This window comes from Polyergus mexicanus, unplaced genomic scaffold (genome assembly GCF_030449975.1).
Source record: "Polyergus mexicanus isolate NDT 795.1 unplaced genomic scaffold, iyPolMexi1.0 SCAF_5, whole genome shotgun sequence".
Classification (NCBI taxonomy): Eukaryota; Metazoa; Arthropoda; class Insecta; order Hymenoptera; family Formicidae; genus Polyergus; species Polyergus mexicanus.
The window spans coordinates 1,197,652-1,217,368 of record NW_027223325.1 but is presented as its reverse complement, the minus strand read 5'-3'; the positions used below and the strand labels follow the sequence as shown (position 1 = coordinate 1,217,368).

Below are 19,717 nucleotides of genomic sequence, written 5' to 3'. Positions count from 1 at the left end.
CGAGATATCATTAGGCAGCCACCGTGATAAAAGATAAACCGTTTATTGCAGCAAAAATTTTTCATTACAGAGAAAATAAGATCGCACCTCGTGTTTAAACGTTCAGGAGATATTTTTTGTACAGTAGCTACAATATAACTCGGAGAGAGGTGCCGATTAAAGTTCTATATAAAGTAGTCGAGAACACACAAAAAACGATTGCCGGCCTTCGTTAAGGGTGATGCATTTATATATATTTTGTTTTTAAATATACATAAATATAGTCCACTATAATTATAAACGTTTTAGAACTGTTAAAAAGTCCGTAAGGGCTGGGAAGAAGAAGAAGAAGACGAGAGAAGGAAGAAGAGGGAAATGGATGAAGGAAAGGTGAGAGGAAAGGAAAAAAGGGAGGAACATATGGGAGTACACTAACTTCGTTTTACGTACGTGAAACCTAAAATGTCTAAAGCATGTCAAAGGATGGTAATTGTAATCATATAATATATTAAAAAGTTGATGTTACTTTTTTTAATAGCTTAAACGTACTAATATCAATCGTAATAATTACAAGCATCGTGTTACGTCCTTATATAGTCAGCCAAGTACGATCGTCGCTGATAATCTTCTTATTTTTCTCTTATTCTTTTTCTTTCTTTTTTTACTCTCTCTCATCTCCTATAAATCATTTATATTCCTGTACACCCATTCTTCTGCCTCACTCTCGCAAGCATCTCTATCCATCACGTATACACATTCTTTCAATCACTCTTTCCCTTTTTCTCTTTCTTTCTATCATTCGATCGCTCTCGCTAGGCAAGATTATTCCGATATTGCGATACACGTTAGAAAAATATGCTATGCCTAAAATAGGATGAAGGCCTGAAGGCAACCATTCCGATATTACTGATAATCGGTGTGTATATGTCAGTGTATTGCGTATGTGTCATGTATGTGCGCGCGTTTTCTCCTATACACGATTCTGATTTATCTCATCAGCGTTCCTAAAAGTGCGCCAAAAAAAAAATAAAAAAAAAATAAAAAAAAAAATAAAAAAAAAACAGATCAATCGACGATCTTGATATATGATAAGATGTACATATTGTCTATGTGAAGTCATAAAGTCGTTCTGTAAAAATCGCCAAGAATCGTGTTATATCGAATTATTGTGATTATATTGAAAAATCCACATCTGACAATCTTAATTTCTAGATATCGTTAAATTTTTTTGCAAATTTAGTTACGATGAAGCATATTCGAAGAAATAAAATCGTTTTCGGTTAAAGGACTTTTGGCGGCAATACGTTGAAATATTTGGTAGCGGGAAAATTGCGTATTTGTTGTTCGTTCTATTGAAGAAAGAAAATCAGCGCTTGATAGACCTTACGATTACATTTAACAGAACGCTTTATATTTATCGAAAATAAAAAAAAATCTTTGCTATACACATACTTTTTGAAGCGACGCAAAAATAAATCTTAGGCAATAACAAGAATATGCTACTTTATACAAAACAGGTCCTAATTACAAAATAAGAAATAAAAGAAAGGCAGCACAATTTTTATATAAGCGCTTTGTCCCAGGATAAGAGAAAGAAAAAAAATATACATTATCTTGTTTTACGCGGAATCGGAAAACCACAATATATATATATTTTTTTACATTTTTCTCTTTTTCTTCAAAAAAATTCAAAACTCTTATAAAGCTCTTAAGGAATTGACTTACACATGGAGCATAAATTTGCGCTGCTTAAAATCTTCTTACTCATCTTGCTTTTTACAAGAATACAACAAAATCGGACAGCTATAGCATCTCTTTTCACACACATGCTATAGCTTTACAAATATATATATATATATATATAGCTATTTACGAACAAGAAAAAGAAATAAAGTTCGGCACGAATTTTAAGCGCGGAGAAGAAAAATAGAGAATATGTATGTGAATTATAAAATTTTATCGATATAATATCCTTCGCGCATGATTTTAATTCATATACGTTCACACTTTATAAACGTTTAATAGTTTTCTTCTTTGTCGTTCATATAATGCCCGGCCTCTCATTAGACATTTTATTAATCATTTATTCTTACATTATGCGCTGCTATGCAGCACCGGAATACCTCGCGCAGCTATTCTACAAAATTCGCAAAACAAGCAAAAATAAAGAAGAAAACGAGTAAACTAATCGACAATTTCAACTACTAACAATTCATTTATATTCTAAGAAAAATCGAAAATTACGTTAAAGAGGGGTTTAATTTACAAATCCCAGATTTGCGGCCGCAGTGTAAATAATTACTTGCAATATAGGTTGAAACATATTTAATGAGTAATAATTGCTGGTTATATTCACGTGAAGTTGGACATAAACACACAGTACTACTTATACTTCATTGCATTATTTATGAATCAATAGACTAATATACTTAATAATTATTAGACTATAATTATTAACCTAAGATTGTGATCACCCATCAACGTCAGCCATTACCTAAGCAACATTCCCTATTTATTTATTTTTTTGATATATAAACGAAACAGTATAATGTATAAAATTTTTCTAAAACAAACCAAAACACTTCTAAGGAGACGCCCTGGACTGACTGACCGCACCAAGAGTTCTGCCTTTACGTAAAACGAGCTTCATATATTTGCAAATTTTCCATTTAAGTAAATTAATAAACATAATATATAGAATAATTATAAACCGTAATAATCATGAAGATAATAATAGGTAATAATAATAGTAGTAAGCTGGCAGCAATTAATAACCAGATATATTCTCAATTAAAATTCTCTCGCTAGATGACAAATCTGACTTACATGGCACTGGCATTCAATTACGAACCATTCACTCTCATACACACACACACACACATTCTAATTTACGATCTTTCGTTTATTTGTTCTGTCTAATATATTCGTTTCTTTTTTCATTTTTCTTTCTACGTTTTCTTGACAGTTCAACTACAAAACAATTTTGCTGTCTTTCTTGCGCGCTCACTCACATTCATACTCTCACTTTCTCTTGATCTTGCACTCGCTCGTTTCACCCCTCAACGTGCGAATCAGCTGCCAGATAATTTATCTCGTTTTCTTCGTGTTTTTTTTTTTTTTAATATTCTGTTTGTTTATATAGTTATAATAACCATTTTCCCAACGACTACACACTAAATAGTTCAAATTTTTTGCACTTTTTCACCAACAACAACTGGATTGTTGCGCCGAATTTCTTGAGCGCCCATTTCTTTGTAATCGAATTTGCAATCGTGCTTGTCACTGTACCGATGCACGGCACAGAATAGTCCTCCACAACGGCACTCAAATCCTAAAAATTTATCATTGCCAAAGAAACTCGAAGCTTTCATAATACATTACTAATAATTTATTGTATGTTACATTTTGCACTTACCGGTCAAACCAACTTTTTTGCGACATACAGCACAACGATTTTTCTTCTTCTTAGATTCTTTATCAGTCTCTTTGCTGTCAAAAGAGTCGTCTACATCGCCACTACTCGCTGATGATCCTTCAGCTACTGCATTGCTTACACCTACTTCGCTTTCCTGATCTTCCCTGTTTACCTGATTGACAAAAATATAACACATATGATAAGCACAATAAAAATAATTATTTATTACTATAGCTATATTTCTTAAATTTCTTATTACTTGTTTATTCTACTTTTAAATTTAATAAAGAAAGGTAATATTATATAATATATTAAGACGTTATAAAAATGTAAATGTTTATAAATTAATTATTTGTTAATTAGATATAAGTTTCTCTATAAATGTCTATATCACAATATTTATAATTATTATGAATAATATAAAACAGATCAGATTGTTCAATGAGTTCTTATCATAATAATTTCAGAAATAAATATTTCAATATAATTAGATATATTGCATAATTTTCTTGCTGAAATGCAGATGATCTATTTTAATAAAATTAAAGAGCGCAAAGGTAATTGCAATTTCTTATTATAGTCCATGTATCTTCCAAAGCAAAAACATCTTTATCATAACAATGCAAAAGATTTAGAACATATTTGTATTATGTACACATTAATATTATGTACACATCAATATTTTGTCAAATTTATTCTAGTTTAATATTCCTTTTCTGCTGATCTCGAAATTTGTGTTTTATAGACTAGAAACAATTTGATGTATACGACCTTGTGGATTCAGGACAGCTTATAAGCGCTACCTTCTGCAAATTAATTGAAAGAACAAAGATGTTACGCTTGCATGGAATAACTACAAAAAGATTCATGGGAATACTTACTTCTTTGGGACTGGGTAGATCTGACGTTGACTGAGGTATGGTAGGAATGGTAGGTTGGGCCGTCGTTCCTGTAGCTGCAGGACTACCAAAACTGCCCTGCAACGTACCAGCGTTGCTGGAGACAGTCTGTGAGGTTGGTACAGTGGCAGCTGACACTGGAGGTTGTTGTTTCTTTTTCAAATTTTCCTTATAGCAAAGGGAACAAAGGCCATCGGTAGCCGGCGAGCCATAAAATCCACAGCCACTGCGACATAGGGCTTGCATAGGATTAGACTCTCGTTCCATAACTCTTGTCTTTCAGTATCACTCTTTGTTCAATCAAGAAGATTCCTGTTTATATCCTTGTTGCGATTGCGCTGCTTTGAGAAACAGTGGAAAGTCACAGTCAGCTTGGTGCAGGATAACTAGATGTCCTTCGCTGCAGCTCTCTTCCCGATTGCTCCTCTACAACCGCGTGTCACCATGTACTCACCTGTTACAAGTCATATATAATTAATGGTGAAAGAGCAAATAAAATACTAATTGTCGTGAAAAGTATTTTATACAATTACAAAGTTTAAATATATAATTTAAGCTTATTATCAAAATTTATATGAAACGCATATAGATATGACATTGCATTATGTTACGTGCACATTTTATGTGTCTTGTATTTAAAATTGTGGAAACGAGTGTGAAAACATATTAAAGATAAAAGTAACAAAGACAATTCAATGTAAAATCATAATGAATTGTAATGCAAATTATATAATTAAAGTTTATAGTGCTACATTAATTTATTCATAAAATAATTTGCATTATTCGTTTGATGACAAAGAAGTATGAATGAGTATGTAATTATCGTACTCTTACGCTGTATGTAAAAATTCATATAAAAATTACGAATTAGAAAAGGTAGAAAAAACTCAGATAATACACAACCTTTTTAAGTGATAATATAACCTTGGCGAGAGCATTTCTCGTAAGAATAGCAGGCGATTTTTCGAAAATTCAGCTAATATGTTGTAAAGTAGCAGGAAAAATGAAGGTATCATAAATTTATCGTACTTCCTGCGCCAAGCAAGGTCAGACCATAAATATCTACTCAATAGGACATGTCCTCTTGTAAGTGAACATGCCAAGACACACTCGATAATGACCGAAATTTGAACTAAATGACACTACAATAGAAGAAAAGGGAAAACGGTACTTCCGAATTCAAACGAGAGACAGAGAGAAAGAGAGCGAGAGAGAGAAAGAAAGAACAAGAGAAAAAAGAATTCGGTAAGGAAGAGAGAGAGAGAGAGAGAGAGAGAGAGAGAGAGAGAGAGAGAGAGAGAGGAGAGAGAGAGAGCGAGCGAGAGGCGAGAGGAGAGGAAATAATTCCTAGGAATTTTTACTACGTCATCTTGGCGATCTGATTTTTTTTCCGCCGCGCGATAGCCCGACGAGAGAGGCGTGATCGCGCAGCGTGATATTACTACTCACTTTCCAACACGCAGCCGTGTCGCAACCGATGCACAACATGGAGTAGGAATTTGTGCGAGGCATTTAAGTAACGGCAGCCGTATCCTTATCGCGGACTCGCGAATACACCCCGCGCACGATAGGACCGTCAAGAGAAAGAGAGAATCGACCGTCTCTTTCTCCCGCGTCTCGCGGTGACTCGCTCTCGTTTTATAATCTCTATCGCCGCGCACTTTGCGCGGCACGCGAAATCACGACGGAATGGAGCAGTCTTCACTTCGCGTTCCCACCAAGCGGTCGTGCGGGCCGCGGATAAAAAGAGTTTCGAAGCTACGTGCTGCGTGCACTCGCACGACTTCCCGGCTCGCAACGCTCGATATTGCTTCAATCAGCGATGCCCGCAAGGACGGAGGAGAAACAACGATAACGACGGGCGAATGTTTTCATGATGGCGAACGTGGATCGGAGGCGCGCTGCCTTTTGGGCGGACGCGTAAGCGACTGCGGCGGCACCGCGCGCACGAGTACGAATGTACGAATAGCGTATTAGTACGAATGCGATGAACGCGATGGTGGCAACGGCGCCGGCGCATCGCGACGCGACGCGATCGTGGACACGGAACTTAAACTCTCGATATAAGGGGTGTCTCTCTCGGAACGCGCTTTCTCTCGATCTCGATTACGGACTCCTTCGGTGGGAATTTCTACCTGAAAATTTGATCGCATCCTTTCTCACGATTTCGACTGCGAAACACGTTTTGATCGCTCCCAATTAGTTTCGATTAAATCCTGTCGGTAAAGCTGTAAATCTATCTTTTCATAAATATATTATATAGCGCCATCAGTTATATAGATAAATTTAGGTATTATTTTATGTCTTTATGCAGACAATATGATAGTATAGTGTACGTAGTATATGTTTTATATATATATATATTACAGCATAAAATTATTTTATTAATATAAAATTTGTACAAATCATGATCCCTATCTGATTTAAAATTAGTAAAATACAGTTTATATAACGAGGTTGAAGAATAACGGATAATAATTTGGTTTATAATATACCAACGAATAGATAATATAATCTATTCTTTTTCGGACTGTCTTTAGATAGGACTAATAAGAGCAAGGTATTTAAATTGCTAGTTGGGTCATTGATCTGTTTCATTATCAGCGTTATTCTAATTAAGAAGAGAAAATGAGAGTATATCTAAAAATATGACAAATTTATTATAATCAGATTCATTAGATGAAGAGAGATTGAGAGTATATTTAAATTTTAATAATTACTTTTGAGCACGCTCAAATGGAAAGTTAAGATGCCGAGTTTATGGATCAATCAAGGAGCGGAAGCATGACGCTTTTCTTGCGAATTAATTTCACAAGATTCATATGACTTACACTGTATTATGAATACATATAATAGCTGCAATCTCGTATCTATATGTATGATTTTCCTTATCTTTTTTATACATATATTTATATAACATTTTCCAGAGACCTTGACCTTAATTTTAATATTTGATTTTGCGACCAATTGGGAATCTATCTTATCTAAACTCGAGAAATTCACATTACTAAAAAATTGGAAATTGCAATTTGATATTTAATTATCGAGATATTTCGTCCAGTTTCTTCTTAATATTGGATATTAAAAATACGCAATAAATAAATGTTATTTTTTATAATTCTCAAAATTAGATCTATTTTCTTTTAAATTTTATTTTATATGCAACAATTCCATTTTAAATTCTATTTTTGTCGAATGATTAGGTTAGGTTTTATTTTTTTATTATGTACACAACGATCAATTATATTTGTAAACGGAAAACTAAAAAAAAAAAGAAAACTAGAAAATGAGATTGACAGAAGCATCGATTCACTTTTCAAGATTTCATTTGATTACAGCTCGACTAAAAACTGTTCTCGGATACAGAGTATCTTTATTTGAATCAAATGGTACCTCTTTCTCTCCTATCGGTTATAAAGGGTCAGAGGAGGTTAAGAATTGGGTCAACTGTCTCGATCGGAAAAAAAGTTATTAGAACGCGCATATATAGGATCATACCGAAATAGTGTCGAATATCGAAAGGATATATTTCGTTGAGAATTTTTAGTGAATTTTTATCGATATAGAGTATAACTGAATAAATTATAATTATAAGTTATATTTAAATATATCATACATATATATAATGTTATTAGAAAATAAAACAATAAGTAATTAATTAATAGCAAATAATATTCATGCAAAGATAAATATATAAAAATATTCATAAACAAAATAATTTTATTTCATTAATCGAACCTGAAAATTATTACAAAAAAAAAAAAAAAAAAAATCCAAGATAAATCTTTTAAAAAATATAAATATTTTTTAGAATGAAAACTGATTTGCCAAGATGAATATACAGATGTGTTACGTTAGGGAAGAAAATTTATTTACAACGCAGAATGAGGATCTTGAGTGCGATTTAGAAATGCAAAATTATCTCAGACAATTAGAAAAATAAGAAATGTATTATAAACAGTTGCTTGTGCCCTCGTGCTCGACTAACCATCAGCGTTAATTGCATCAGATATTTAAAAAAAAAAAAAAAAAAAAAATTTATTGGATTTTGATAAATATCATTTACGTAAAATTTAACTATCATGCTTGCGCAATCGCGTATGTTCATTTAATCAAAACGTTCAAAAAACCCAGATGATTTATGTATTACCACACGTATACTTTCTCATAAATAAAATAACTAAAAACTGTCGATTGGTTAATCGTTACATACACACGCACACACGCACACACGCACACACGCACGCGCGCGCGCGCACACACACACACACACACACATATACATATATATATATGTGTATATTCATCAATAATTATAATTATATGTATATTTATGAAAAAATATATGTTGGAGTCTGCAATTGTAGAAAAATATTTAATAAATGATAATATTAATAATATAATAAACATGTTTCGTCGTAAAAAATTTTGACAAGTTTGAAACTTAAAAACACATTTCTTTCCGACAAAAAGCACATCTTCGTATCCTCTATAACTGCATAAACGAAATTATTTATTCTCCGCACACACAACCGTTTTTTTTTTCGTTATTGTTACAATAAAAAATTTCCATAGCATGCATGTATGCAAGACAGACTTGTCGTTAGGATCATTCGTTTAGGAGGGACTGCGGGATCGAACGTAGGAACAGCTGCATGCATAAACGTCGCAGTGGTTAGCGGCAGTACTGAAGCGAGATGATAATGCGAGGATAACAGAGGAGAAGGGGAGTTAAGAAGGGGGAAGCGGAGGGCACACACGCGCTCGCGATGCCCCTACACGTTTCCTACTATCATAAAGTCCGCCGATTAAACCCAACGTAAGGTAGGGCTCCGATACGTACTCTTACGTCACACGCGATGAAGGAAGGGACAGGTGGCACGGTGACGCGCTGGCTTTAAACGTCGATTACTTGACGTTTAATTGCATCTCGTATTCGTCGTGACACGCTCGTATAATTTGCGCCGCTGCCACGGAAACGATATATCCTACGCCATAAGAGACAAACATCGTGGAATGAAACCGCGTTGAACACGCGATCCCCTCCAATGAGTCGCCCGCTCGCGAGGATTGTTAGCTTTGACAAAACGCGCACCGCTCTCTCACTTTCTCCGCAAAAGAATAATGTTCAAATGATATTTAAAAAAAAGAATGATAAATGTTGTTTAAAGAATTAATAGGCGTCATATTGATAAATAATATTAAAACACTGTGTAAAAAATTATAAAGGTTTTACATATACAAGAAAATATTGTATATACTTGTTATTTTTATTTTATAGATTATACATACATCGCGCAGCAATAAGAATATAAACTCGAGTAAACACCGACGGTTTGCACAATTCGCGAAAAAGTAATTCCTTCCCCACTTTCGATTCGCGATTCAGCTTAATCGGACTTTTACCCCACTTGTGCTGCTCGACCGACAGCACAGACGTAGCACGTGAAATTTTGACAGCTGGCGATACCATGCCGATATTGTCAAATGTGTAGAACACGCTATAACGAGCAGAATGATTTTTAATTATGAATTTGCAGAACATCTTACGCGATGTTCTCTTTCTATTTTACTTATTCTACTTTTTTATTAGATATACATTTATTACACACACACAGAAATCATATGTAAGAAAATATATATATATATATATATATATATATATATTTTTTTTTTCTTTCCAGAAAGTTTAAGGATCGAGTTTCTTCGTAACTATCTCCTTCATGCAAATAATTCTTGAGCGAGACAATAGCTTTAACATTTTGCTCACAAGCCACGTCACAGCTACGTCGTCATCAGTTATAAGTACCAGGCTGGTAAACTCCTCCGTCGTAATGAGGAAAGAGGCAATGCCGTAGCAAGGCCGAGGCAAATGGAAGTAGCTTCGAGGAAAGTCCGCACGGTACAGTCAGCCCATAATTGCCCACATTCGGTTGACTTCACTGTAAGATGAATTGCCAACCCCCGAGCTTCTTTTGCGATTGCCCACACATATTTGACTCATGTTGCGCAGATAACAATGACGCATACGCATTTCCTACATCGCTTATCCGATCGGTTTTTTGTTCCTAAACCAATTCACAAATACATACAATCTACGATAAATTCCATTTTGCCTTTGTGACGCGCGTCGAATAAGAGAATATTTTTAATTAAAATTTATCAAGGATCTTTCGAAAAATCAAAAAATTAAATTATCTGCATTATTTGAATAATACACAAAAATATTTCTGCTGCGTTATTACCCGAATCGTGATAGCTTTGCAATGAATTATGAACAGCAGTTTAGAAAAATATTCACTTTGTGCGGAAATGAGGGAAATGTGAGGAAGAATACATGCGTCAAGTAACAGCGAGAGTCATGGTAAAGTTCATATGACACGATGACTCTGTCACTTTTTCATTCATGTTCTAGAGCGTCTTATTTTTTTCCCTAACCTTGTTTTACCTTTCGAAATTCAATAGTGTTCTCTTTTTTCAACTTTCATTCTGTTCATTAACGTGTTAAAGATGCAACGCGTTCGCGATCTTAACGTCGATTTTAATAATTTCAAATAAAAAGAGGATGTATGCGTGTATGTGTGTGACGTCGAGGAATGGAGAGCGAGAGCGCGTATCGATTGAAATACGTAAGGTAAAAGATAAAGTGAGATTCTTCGCTCGGATGTGGGTACACAAAGTAGGTGGTGATGATGATGATGAAAATTAGAAGGCTGTGCAGAAAGACGTATCCCAATAATTTTTTTTTTTTTTTTGTAAGAAAAAAATCAAAATTTGTCAAAGAAACTTTTGCCGAGCTCGATGATTTGATTTAGAATCATATATGTATATCTTTGCATCTCTAGATTTAGATATGCAAAGATGCAAAAATTTCGCTCGCATTTTTTTTTTAATCCCATTAATCGGAATAGGATCGATAATTGTAGTTCAACGGAGGATATGTTCGTTCGGTGTAAATTGACAATGTGTACGTGAAACCAAAAAAAGAAGGCCAGCAGCGAATAAAGGCGCGGAAGACTCACGCCACGAGATACGTCACAGATTCATAAGCTTTTGTTTACTCGACGGAGTAAACGACCTTTCCCACAATGGCTGCTAAACACGCATTGGACGGTTGTTCGACCTTCGCAAAGTCGTGCGGTCGGGGATTCACACCAGTGCCGCCGCCACCGCCTTTATCATACACGAATATCTCAGATTTCGGAAGAGCCCAATCGTAAGTCACAACCTTGGGGATTCCCTTTTCGGATGACCGCGACGAACAATGGAAGCTTGTGGAACTTGGCGAGGCTTGACCAACTTTTGACCCATAATGCGTTTAAGTGTTACTTACATTACGCGATAAAACACATCATTCTTTTGCGCACGCACACAACAAATCTAAATTTATTGAGAAATTGTATAAATCTTTCTCGAATCACAAAATTAATTTCATTGTAACGTTAAACTAATAAAATTTACAATTTTATCTCGAACGAGGAATAACATCGAGTACAAAGAATGTCAAAGATATCTTATCAAAGAGAATAAGGAGATTATAATGCGTGACAATGTAAGCTCTCTGAAAATGGGTCTAATGTAAAACTAATTGTATTATTGTATAAAGCAAACACAATAATTTGATTGAAAAATTTATACACAGAAGATTTGCGCATTTCTGAGAATCTGTTGTGGGTTCTCTTTGAGAACTGGTGTATTCCTTGCCCTGTGTGCAAGGGCTAAATTTAGAGCAGGAGCAGGTAACGGCCACGAAACTAAAAGTGTTGCTCGGAGTCCGTGTTTAGACGCTAATATTGTTGTTTTTTAACTCTGCATCTTCTCATATGTTGATGCTCTTATTTGATAATAGAGAGAGAGAGAGAGAGTGAAGAAAGGAGAAAGAACCGACTGCTCGTCAAATCTGTGTGCATTTATCCAACGGAGATCAGTGAAAACTTGCTGTATTTGTATCGAAACTGGACACAGAAACTCGCATTGTTTCGTAGGAGACCAGAAAACTCTAGCCATTCAGAAAATGCAGATCGATTTGCGATTAATTTACCTCGAAAAGCGTTAACTTCTCGACACGCAGAATGAGTTTTCCAAACTAATCTCGAAACAAATCCAGGATTCGTCGATCTCAAAGTCAAAGGCGACGTTACAAGTGTAACAAACGAACACGATTACAATTCGAGCGCTACGAGGTCACGGATATAGAAAAAGCATCAATATTTTGTTCAAATCGACTTTCTCTGCTTAAAAGACGCATAGTTTTATCTTTATTTCTTTATTTCGCTTATATATCTCGGTATCGAAACGAAAGCAGACTCGGCAAAACTTCTTCGAAGTTCACATCCCCATTAAAAAAAAAAAAATAATAATAATAATAATATCTCGTATAATATGTAATAGAAAGAGAGCTTCCATACTGATGATACAACTGGACAGCTATTGCCGAGAATGAAAATCTACGCGACTCGAAATACACTCGACATTACATATGATTTATATGATATATATATACATATGAGACGTTCTCCGCGTGGATCCGTGCGCGAAAGATTCGCGATTTGTTCGAGGCCGCGCAAAGTCACTCGTAGATCACGCGCACGCGGAAACGCGCGACGGAACAAAATATCGCGTGCACGTGTGCGCGCGCATCCCCGATGCGGTCGTGCCACATTTTTCGCGCACTCACGCCGATCGAGAGATGATGATTCATATTCATTTCGTGGCTCCGGACGCGCTCGGCGCCATAGCGCCGCGTTTGCATGCGCGATAAGCAAGGGACTTTGGCGCGGCTATTGTCGATGCGTTCAACAAAATTTCCAATTAGTATCTACTACAAATCATTGATATTTCTAATGTCGATTCCAGAAAATATTTAAGAAATTATTTTAAAAATATTATGGGTATATAAATGTTGGAAAGAATATTAATATTAATATCGGAAGGTACTGAAAAAAAAAAAAAGATATGTTAATGTCAATAGAAAACGCGTATCAATAGCAAAAAGAAAAATCGATATTAAAGAATATTGTTAAAATCGGCATCAAAAAGCCGATATTAAAAAAAAATATCATTACCTTTCTTTTGTTTCTAACATTCGTATCTTATTCATATTTCAACATTTAATTTGACGTGTTAATTAAAAAAAAAAAAAAAAAAAAAAAGTCCTATTTTATAAAATTACATATAATTTCAAATTAATCTCTAATACCGTTTGATATCGATACCTTTGAATAATATATGTTTCGTCTTCTCGTATACGTGTCTCTTCCGACTCCAATTGTCGATTCTTAAATTAATAAAAGCGGCGGTGCAATTCTTTTTTTAATATAGCCATTCCTTTCCCCTGCGTCTCTACCTGGCCTGTCTCGGACGCGTCGAACGTGGTCGAGCCTCGTGAAGACCTTGCCACAACTTTCACGTACACGCGCGCGCGCGGAGAGTACATTGTCCCAGAGAGGCAAAAGTCCCTTCGTCCCCCGCGTGTACACACGAAGAGGATCGTGCGCGCACGCGCGGCACGCGCGTGCGTGAGTGAACGCCGCCGCTGATTGCGAGAGTAAAAGAGTCGCGAGATAAAGAAAGAGAGAGAGAGAGAGAGAGAGAGAGAGAGAGAGAGAGAGAGAGAGAGAGAGAGATAAAGAAATGAAATATAAACGGGTAATTCAAAAGAAAAGGCAATAAAAATCACAACCCTCAAAAAATGAAAAGACGAAAGAATTTTGTTTATTGAGATTCTTTATTTCAAAATTTACCAATGGTTTCCAGAGGCCAAAGTCCCCCCCACCCCTCTTCTCATTTTTCTCAATGAATGAAACGAAGTTGTAGATGTTTATTAGTTAGCCTCGAGGATGGATTTATGATTTTTTGGATTGTAAATGGTTTGACACAAGTTGTCTTCGTTAACTAAAAATATGAAGGCTTTAAAGATAAACGTTTGAAACGTCGAAAACTACACAATGAACTGGCTAATATAACTATTAAAGAGAGGAAAGTTCGCTGAAATTATATAAAATCTCCATCTCATTTTCACCTTAAAAAAAAAAAAAAAAAAAAAAAAACGACAAATCCGAATCACCGACACTTCAAATACTAGCTTGTATTGGATATATTGTTACACATTTCATAACACGTGCAGCACATTTTACAATAGACATAGGTCATAAGAGTATTCCTAATATGTATCGTTTCTTGTGCGCGTCTATTATGCATATTTCAGAAACAATTGATTTTCGCAATTACGTTATTAATATGCCGCTTTAATTAATGCCGTTCTTAAATTACATACTTTAACTTTCTCTTTGTTCTTTTACTTTTCAATTTTGAAGATAGTTAAAAAGAATCATTAAATTACGATTAAAGTTGATAAGTGACATTATGTCGAAACGGACTATAGGTCATTTCACGTATTTTGATAGATGACCATCAGCTCCGCACGATTGTAACGATAATTTCGTAACGTCCTGTATAGCATACTTATATCAATCAGGGCATTCAATTGAAGAACCTCGCGGTGCACAAAATTGCGCCGATTCTCCTGACGTCACTTCTCTCCGTATATAATCATAACTATGATCTAAAAGAGAAAGAATATCCAGTTAGCTTGAGTTAAATAACAGCCTAATGTTTTAACTAACATTAATAATTAACATTAACTTAATCAACAGAGTTAACACCTCGCTGTCCATTTTGTATAATATATGTAGTCCCATATTACATATATATAGATGTATAGATTGCATATTAAAATAATTTTTAATAGACGGATGTCATTATAAAGTTAGCTTTAATTTATCGAGATACTATGTATTTTATAATTACGATTAAATGATAGCAGAGTTTGCATTATATATATATGATTTCACTTATACATTTTTATTACACAATTCCTATTACAGATGAGGCTCGAGAATCTAAAGGAAGGAGACCAAACGAAATGAGGGGGAAAAAAGAGAAAAGTAGAGAGAAAAAAGATGCGATTGAAGATACATTTAATATTATACCAAATAATTATCAAATAAATCTCTCTCTAAAAAGAGACAAGGTAAAAAGTGGTAAATTTAGAAGCGCCAACTGCAACGTGAGATGCAACGATAATTGTCACTCGTTGTATACAGGATGTATCAGACGTCACATACCTCGAGCTATAAATACTAGAAACGAAACTAAGCAGCGTAATGATTGTTATTCTAGTGATCGTTGAATGTTCGAACAAGTTCAAGAGTTCGTTGAGAAAGAGTCCGATTGTGCATTAAGCGGAGAATCTCTCGTTAAATATTGATGCAGCATGATTGAATATCCCTTAATTACAGAATCGCTCAGTTTCAAGAATTAAAAAATTTCGGCGAAAATCTATAATTAATGATTAATTAATCATTAGATTTAAGACCATGAATAAATAGCGAAAATCTATGTTTTTTTTATGTTTTCAAGTAGATCGTGTTTTAAAAAAAATATTTGATCATGAAACAATTAAGATATTAAAGGCATGAACGACTTGTAAAGAAAAATCGTCGATAGAGTTAACGTAAAAAGATTATAACTTTTTATTCAGCCTTTGCTAAAAAAAAGGGGGGGGGGGAGGATCGACTCATCAATCAATAAGTTATCATCGACACGGCAAATACATTATCAATGATAGAGAGATATTGTACACAAAAAATGATCGTGCTTAAAATAAGATAGAAAAGAGTAAAGATTAATCTACAAATTTCCAAGAAAAGAGGAACAGAAAATGTTTAAATGCATTATATACGAGATAGAAATATGCGAATTTTGATATAGCGAGACTTTGATATTCAGGGGTTACATGTGAATATATTAAGAGATTCTTATAATAAAATAAGATACATAGAATATATATTATATATTGATCTATATCTATAGATGTAGATAGAAAGCGGACGGAGGGAAGACGGAATTCATTATCGCTCGCGATGATCCGTTACAATGACTAAAAAGAACTTGTAAGATACGACGAAATAGTACACCGGGATTGACGTTAACGGCAATGTAAACGAAGATGCGAATACTTGTCTGAAGGCAAGCATGCGGTAAGAAAAGGACGAGCATTTATTAAACTCGTTCGACGAGCCTTCTAATCGGGTGTATAGAAAAGAATAGACAATTCATCCTGGCCAAATTTTGCATCTTATTAATAAATTTGTTTTTAGCTTGAATTAGTTTTTTTCAGCATTAAATATCTCGGTAACTAAGAGATTAAATATTTCTAACAAGAAAGAAATATATTCGAAGGTATAATGGAATAGATCGCGATATTCATTTTTATTTCCGGGATTAATGGGCCAACATAATTTTTAAATGTTATAGAACAAAATTGCAGAATCTATGCCTTGTCACTAAAACGATTAGTTTTCTCAAGTTAATCCCTCGCTATCTATAATTACACGCACGTGAAATATTCCATAATCCCAAATAAATTTTAATTATTCGCAAATAAAAATCATTCCTAAAACTTGTGGACTTGCAAATATTTATGCAAGAGTAAAGAAATGATATAAAAGTGTTATTACGTACCATATTTTCAGACACTAATATGGTGAGAAAATATCGCTCTCGTTCTTTTACATAAATACATTTCAATATCAAGCGGATAAAAGAATTAAATTTCAAACCTAGAGAATGAAATTTCACCTCAAGATTAAAAGCTTGCACATTTACCACATCGCATCGCTTATATATGAATGATTCTTTCTGCAAATTTTATTTCACAAGGTTCAGGCTTCAAAGGGTGTAATGACGCGAAAGGCTGGCGAGCGATCGGATCAGGTCAGGTAAAGGCGGATAAAGCCCGGTAGAGGAAGTGCCTCGCATGATAGATACGAGATATTATCCTTGATAAGGCAGAGGCGCGCTACGTTGGATTGGGAAATACGACGGCGAGAGAGTTTCCGTTCGACACCGATCGTGGGTCTTCGTCTCGAGCGAATCGTGTCTCGGGAGCAGCTGGAACGGAGGCGAGTCGCGCGATTTCTCGCCGTGGGCCAGAAGATAGATTGTAAACAACAGAGTACGAACGGGGGAAACAGCAGCGAGGAGGTGGAGGAGGGGGAATGTCCGAAGGGACATCTGAAGGGAGGTACGTCGGTGACGGGTGTTTCGGAGAAAGGGGAGAGAGGGTAGCGTAAAAGTGCGTGAACGTACAATACGCATTCGTAAATTCATTATCAGTTATTAGATAGAGAAAGAGAAACAGGAATTTTTCATCAAACGCGTGTTTAAATATTGATAAATTACATGATAATTATTGGTCAGCTAATAGTGTTTGATATATGTCATCTTGAATCATCTTGAAAAAGATGAACAAAATGAATTATATATATATATATATATAATAAGGGCAATTTTAAAATCTTAAATGGAAACCCCCATTTTTTTATTTAGTATTTTTGTAGCTGACATCGAGAGCTTTCCAAAACACTATAATAAAGTATTTTTTCATCAAGTAATTTTTGAGTTATTTTATATTTTAATCCGACATATTTTGATATAAAAAATAAAATATTTCGTAAAATATTCAGTTTTCGATAATTTTACCGTAATACTTCTATGTACAGAATAATAAGACAAATTAATTAGTGCCAAAAAAAAAAACAAATAATTGTTTAAAAAAAATACATTGTAAATAATTTTCTTAAAAACAAAATTTTTTTTTTTTATATACTAATTTATTCGTCTCATTATTCTGTACATAGAAGTATTACGGTAAGATTATCGAAAACTAAATATTTTACGAGATATTTAATTTCTTATATCAAAATATGTCAGATTAAAATATAAAATAACTCAAAAAGTACTTAATAAAAAAATATTGTACTTTATTATAGTGTTTTGGAAAGCTCTCGATGTCAGCTACAAGAATACTAAGTAAAAAATGGGGGTTTCCATTTAAGATTTCCATTAAGATCCCCCCCAGGAGGTAGAGGTTGGGGGACGAATTTTAACACTAATGTATTTCCCCCGCGGAAGGATTAAATTTTGATTATCAACATCTTTTTCGTTCAGTGCTTATTTTTCGAGATATTTCAAAGTTTCAGGTTAAAAAACTCACCCTGTATATATATATATATATATATATTATTAATCTTTGAATTAGTAGATACAAGAATATATTGGACTCTTTATCTCTCTTGCGTATGTACGTGTGTATTTACACATGCGATGTAAATATTTTAAATATGATAATATTCTGTTCTTTCGAAAGATGTCTACTTAATAAAAAATAGGCAGGCATTTATAACGTCTAATATACGATGATTCGAATCGTATCGGAGCGCTGCCGTCGCGCGGAGACGGCGATGAGGAGGAAAGAGATAAAGAAGAAGTGATATTAAAAAGAGAACGAGGAGATTAGGGAGGGAGAAGAGGGGTAGGGAAGGGGAGGCGCGAGAAAGAAAGAGAGGCTTAGCCACACGCGCATGCAAAGAGCACGAAGAGCACCGAGGGACGGACGCACGGTGGTAAGACGATGGGGACATGGCTTCCATCCTTGAATACGCACTTAGACGTAAATTGCGTCGTTCCTTTGTCCGTCTCTCTGTTCGCGGTCACTTAACACGTCGACCCGCGCTCGTTCCGCGAACGCAGCTCCCCGATCGGAGTTGAAACTCGCGCACGTAACTCGCGGAACGCGCTGGACGCGCGAGTGAAATCGAGCTCGCGCTCCGATCGGGAAATTACGTCGGTACCACCGTGCGTAGTCCGAAGCCCGAGAGAGAGAGAGAGAGAGGAGAAACGGATCCGTCTATCTCACGGCTATCCCGAGGACCGAAAATAGTCCGCGACGACCAGCGGGTAGAGAGAAAGAGAGAGAGAGAGAGAGAGAGAGAGATAGAGCACACGGGGTACTGGGATTGCGACACTTACCGAAGGCTGTTGCGGTGTAGCAGGGCGCAATATGTCAGCTGACTTGACGCGCGACCGATCCCAATTCTGCGTCACTATTCCACATAATTCTCAGCGAAACATTCGGTCACCTCGCTCGCAAATAAATCCGCTTCACGAAACTCGCGCTTCGCGTTTCACACCGTTCACAATAAGCGCGATACGCGTGATGATGAAGATAGGTGAGGGGGAGGGATATCGATTTACGAGATACGACGATCGCGATGATCACGGCGACGATGACGATCGTTTAAGAGCGAGAATTCTCTTCACACCCAACTCTTCCGATTACGAGGAAGTATAGATCTACCAACCTGCCAGAGTTGCAGGTACGAGAACGAATACTGCTGATGACTGACGTAAAGTTAGATCTCCTCTACAATTTTCCCCCCCCCATAACTCCGACCGAGCGTAGCGCTCGGTGCTCGGTGCCGTATGCGGGCGAATGACCACGAATCCGCCCGAGCGACGAAACATGTAAATCATATAGAGAGTAAACTCGGGAAAGATAAAAATGCGTCTAGTAACTTGT

The 19,717-nt window shown here is 35.5% G+C and overlaps 1 protein-coding gene across 3 annotated transcripts; it reads right to left on the bottom strand.

Annotated features, from left to right (window-relative positions):
• Positions 1-27: 27 nt before the first annotated feature.
• On the bottom strand, positions 28-19,599 carry Drn (doctor no). 3 transcript variants are annotated; one of them, XM_070295378.1, is made up of 4 exons: positions 19,168-19,599; positions 4,276-4,747; positions 3,395-3,566; positions 28-3,310 (listed from the first exon to the last, which is right to left on the bottom strand). In XM_070295378.1, the coding sequence occupies exons 2-4, from the start codon at positions 4,558-4,560 to the stop codon at positions 3,162-3,164; spliced, it is 606 nt and encodes a 201-aa protein (XP_070151479.1). In that variant the 5' UTR covers positions 4,561-4,747; positions 19,168-19,599; the 3' UTR covers positions 28-3,161. The 3 variants fall into 3 exon arrangements, with proteins under 3 accessions (XP_070151479.1, XP_070151481.1, XP_070151480.1); XM_070295380.1 differs by lacking the exon at positions 19,168-19,599 and adding an exon at positions 18,803-18,915; XM_070295379.1 differs by lacking the exon at positions 19,168-19,599 and adding an exon at positions 5,743-6,209.
• Positions 19,600-19,717: the final 118 nt, after the last annotated feature.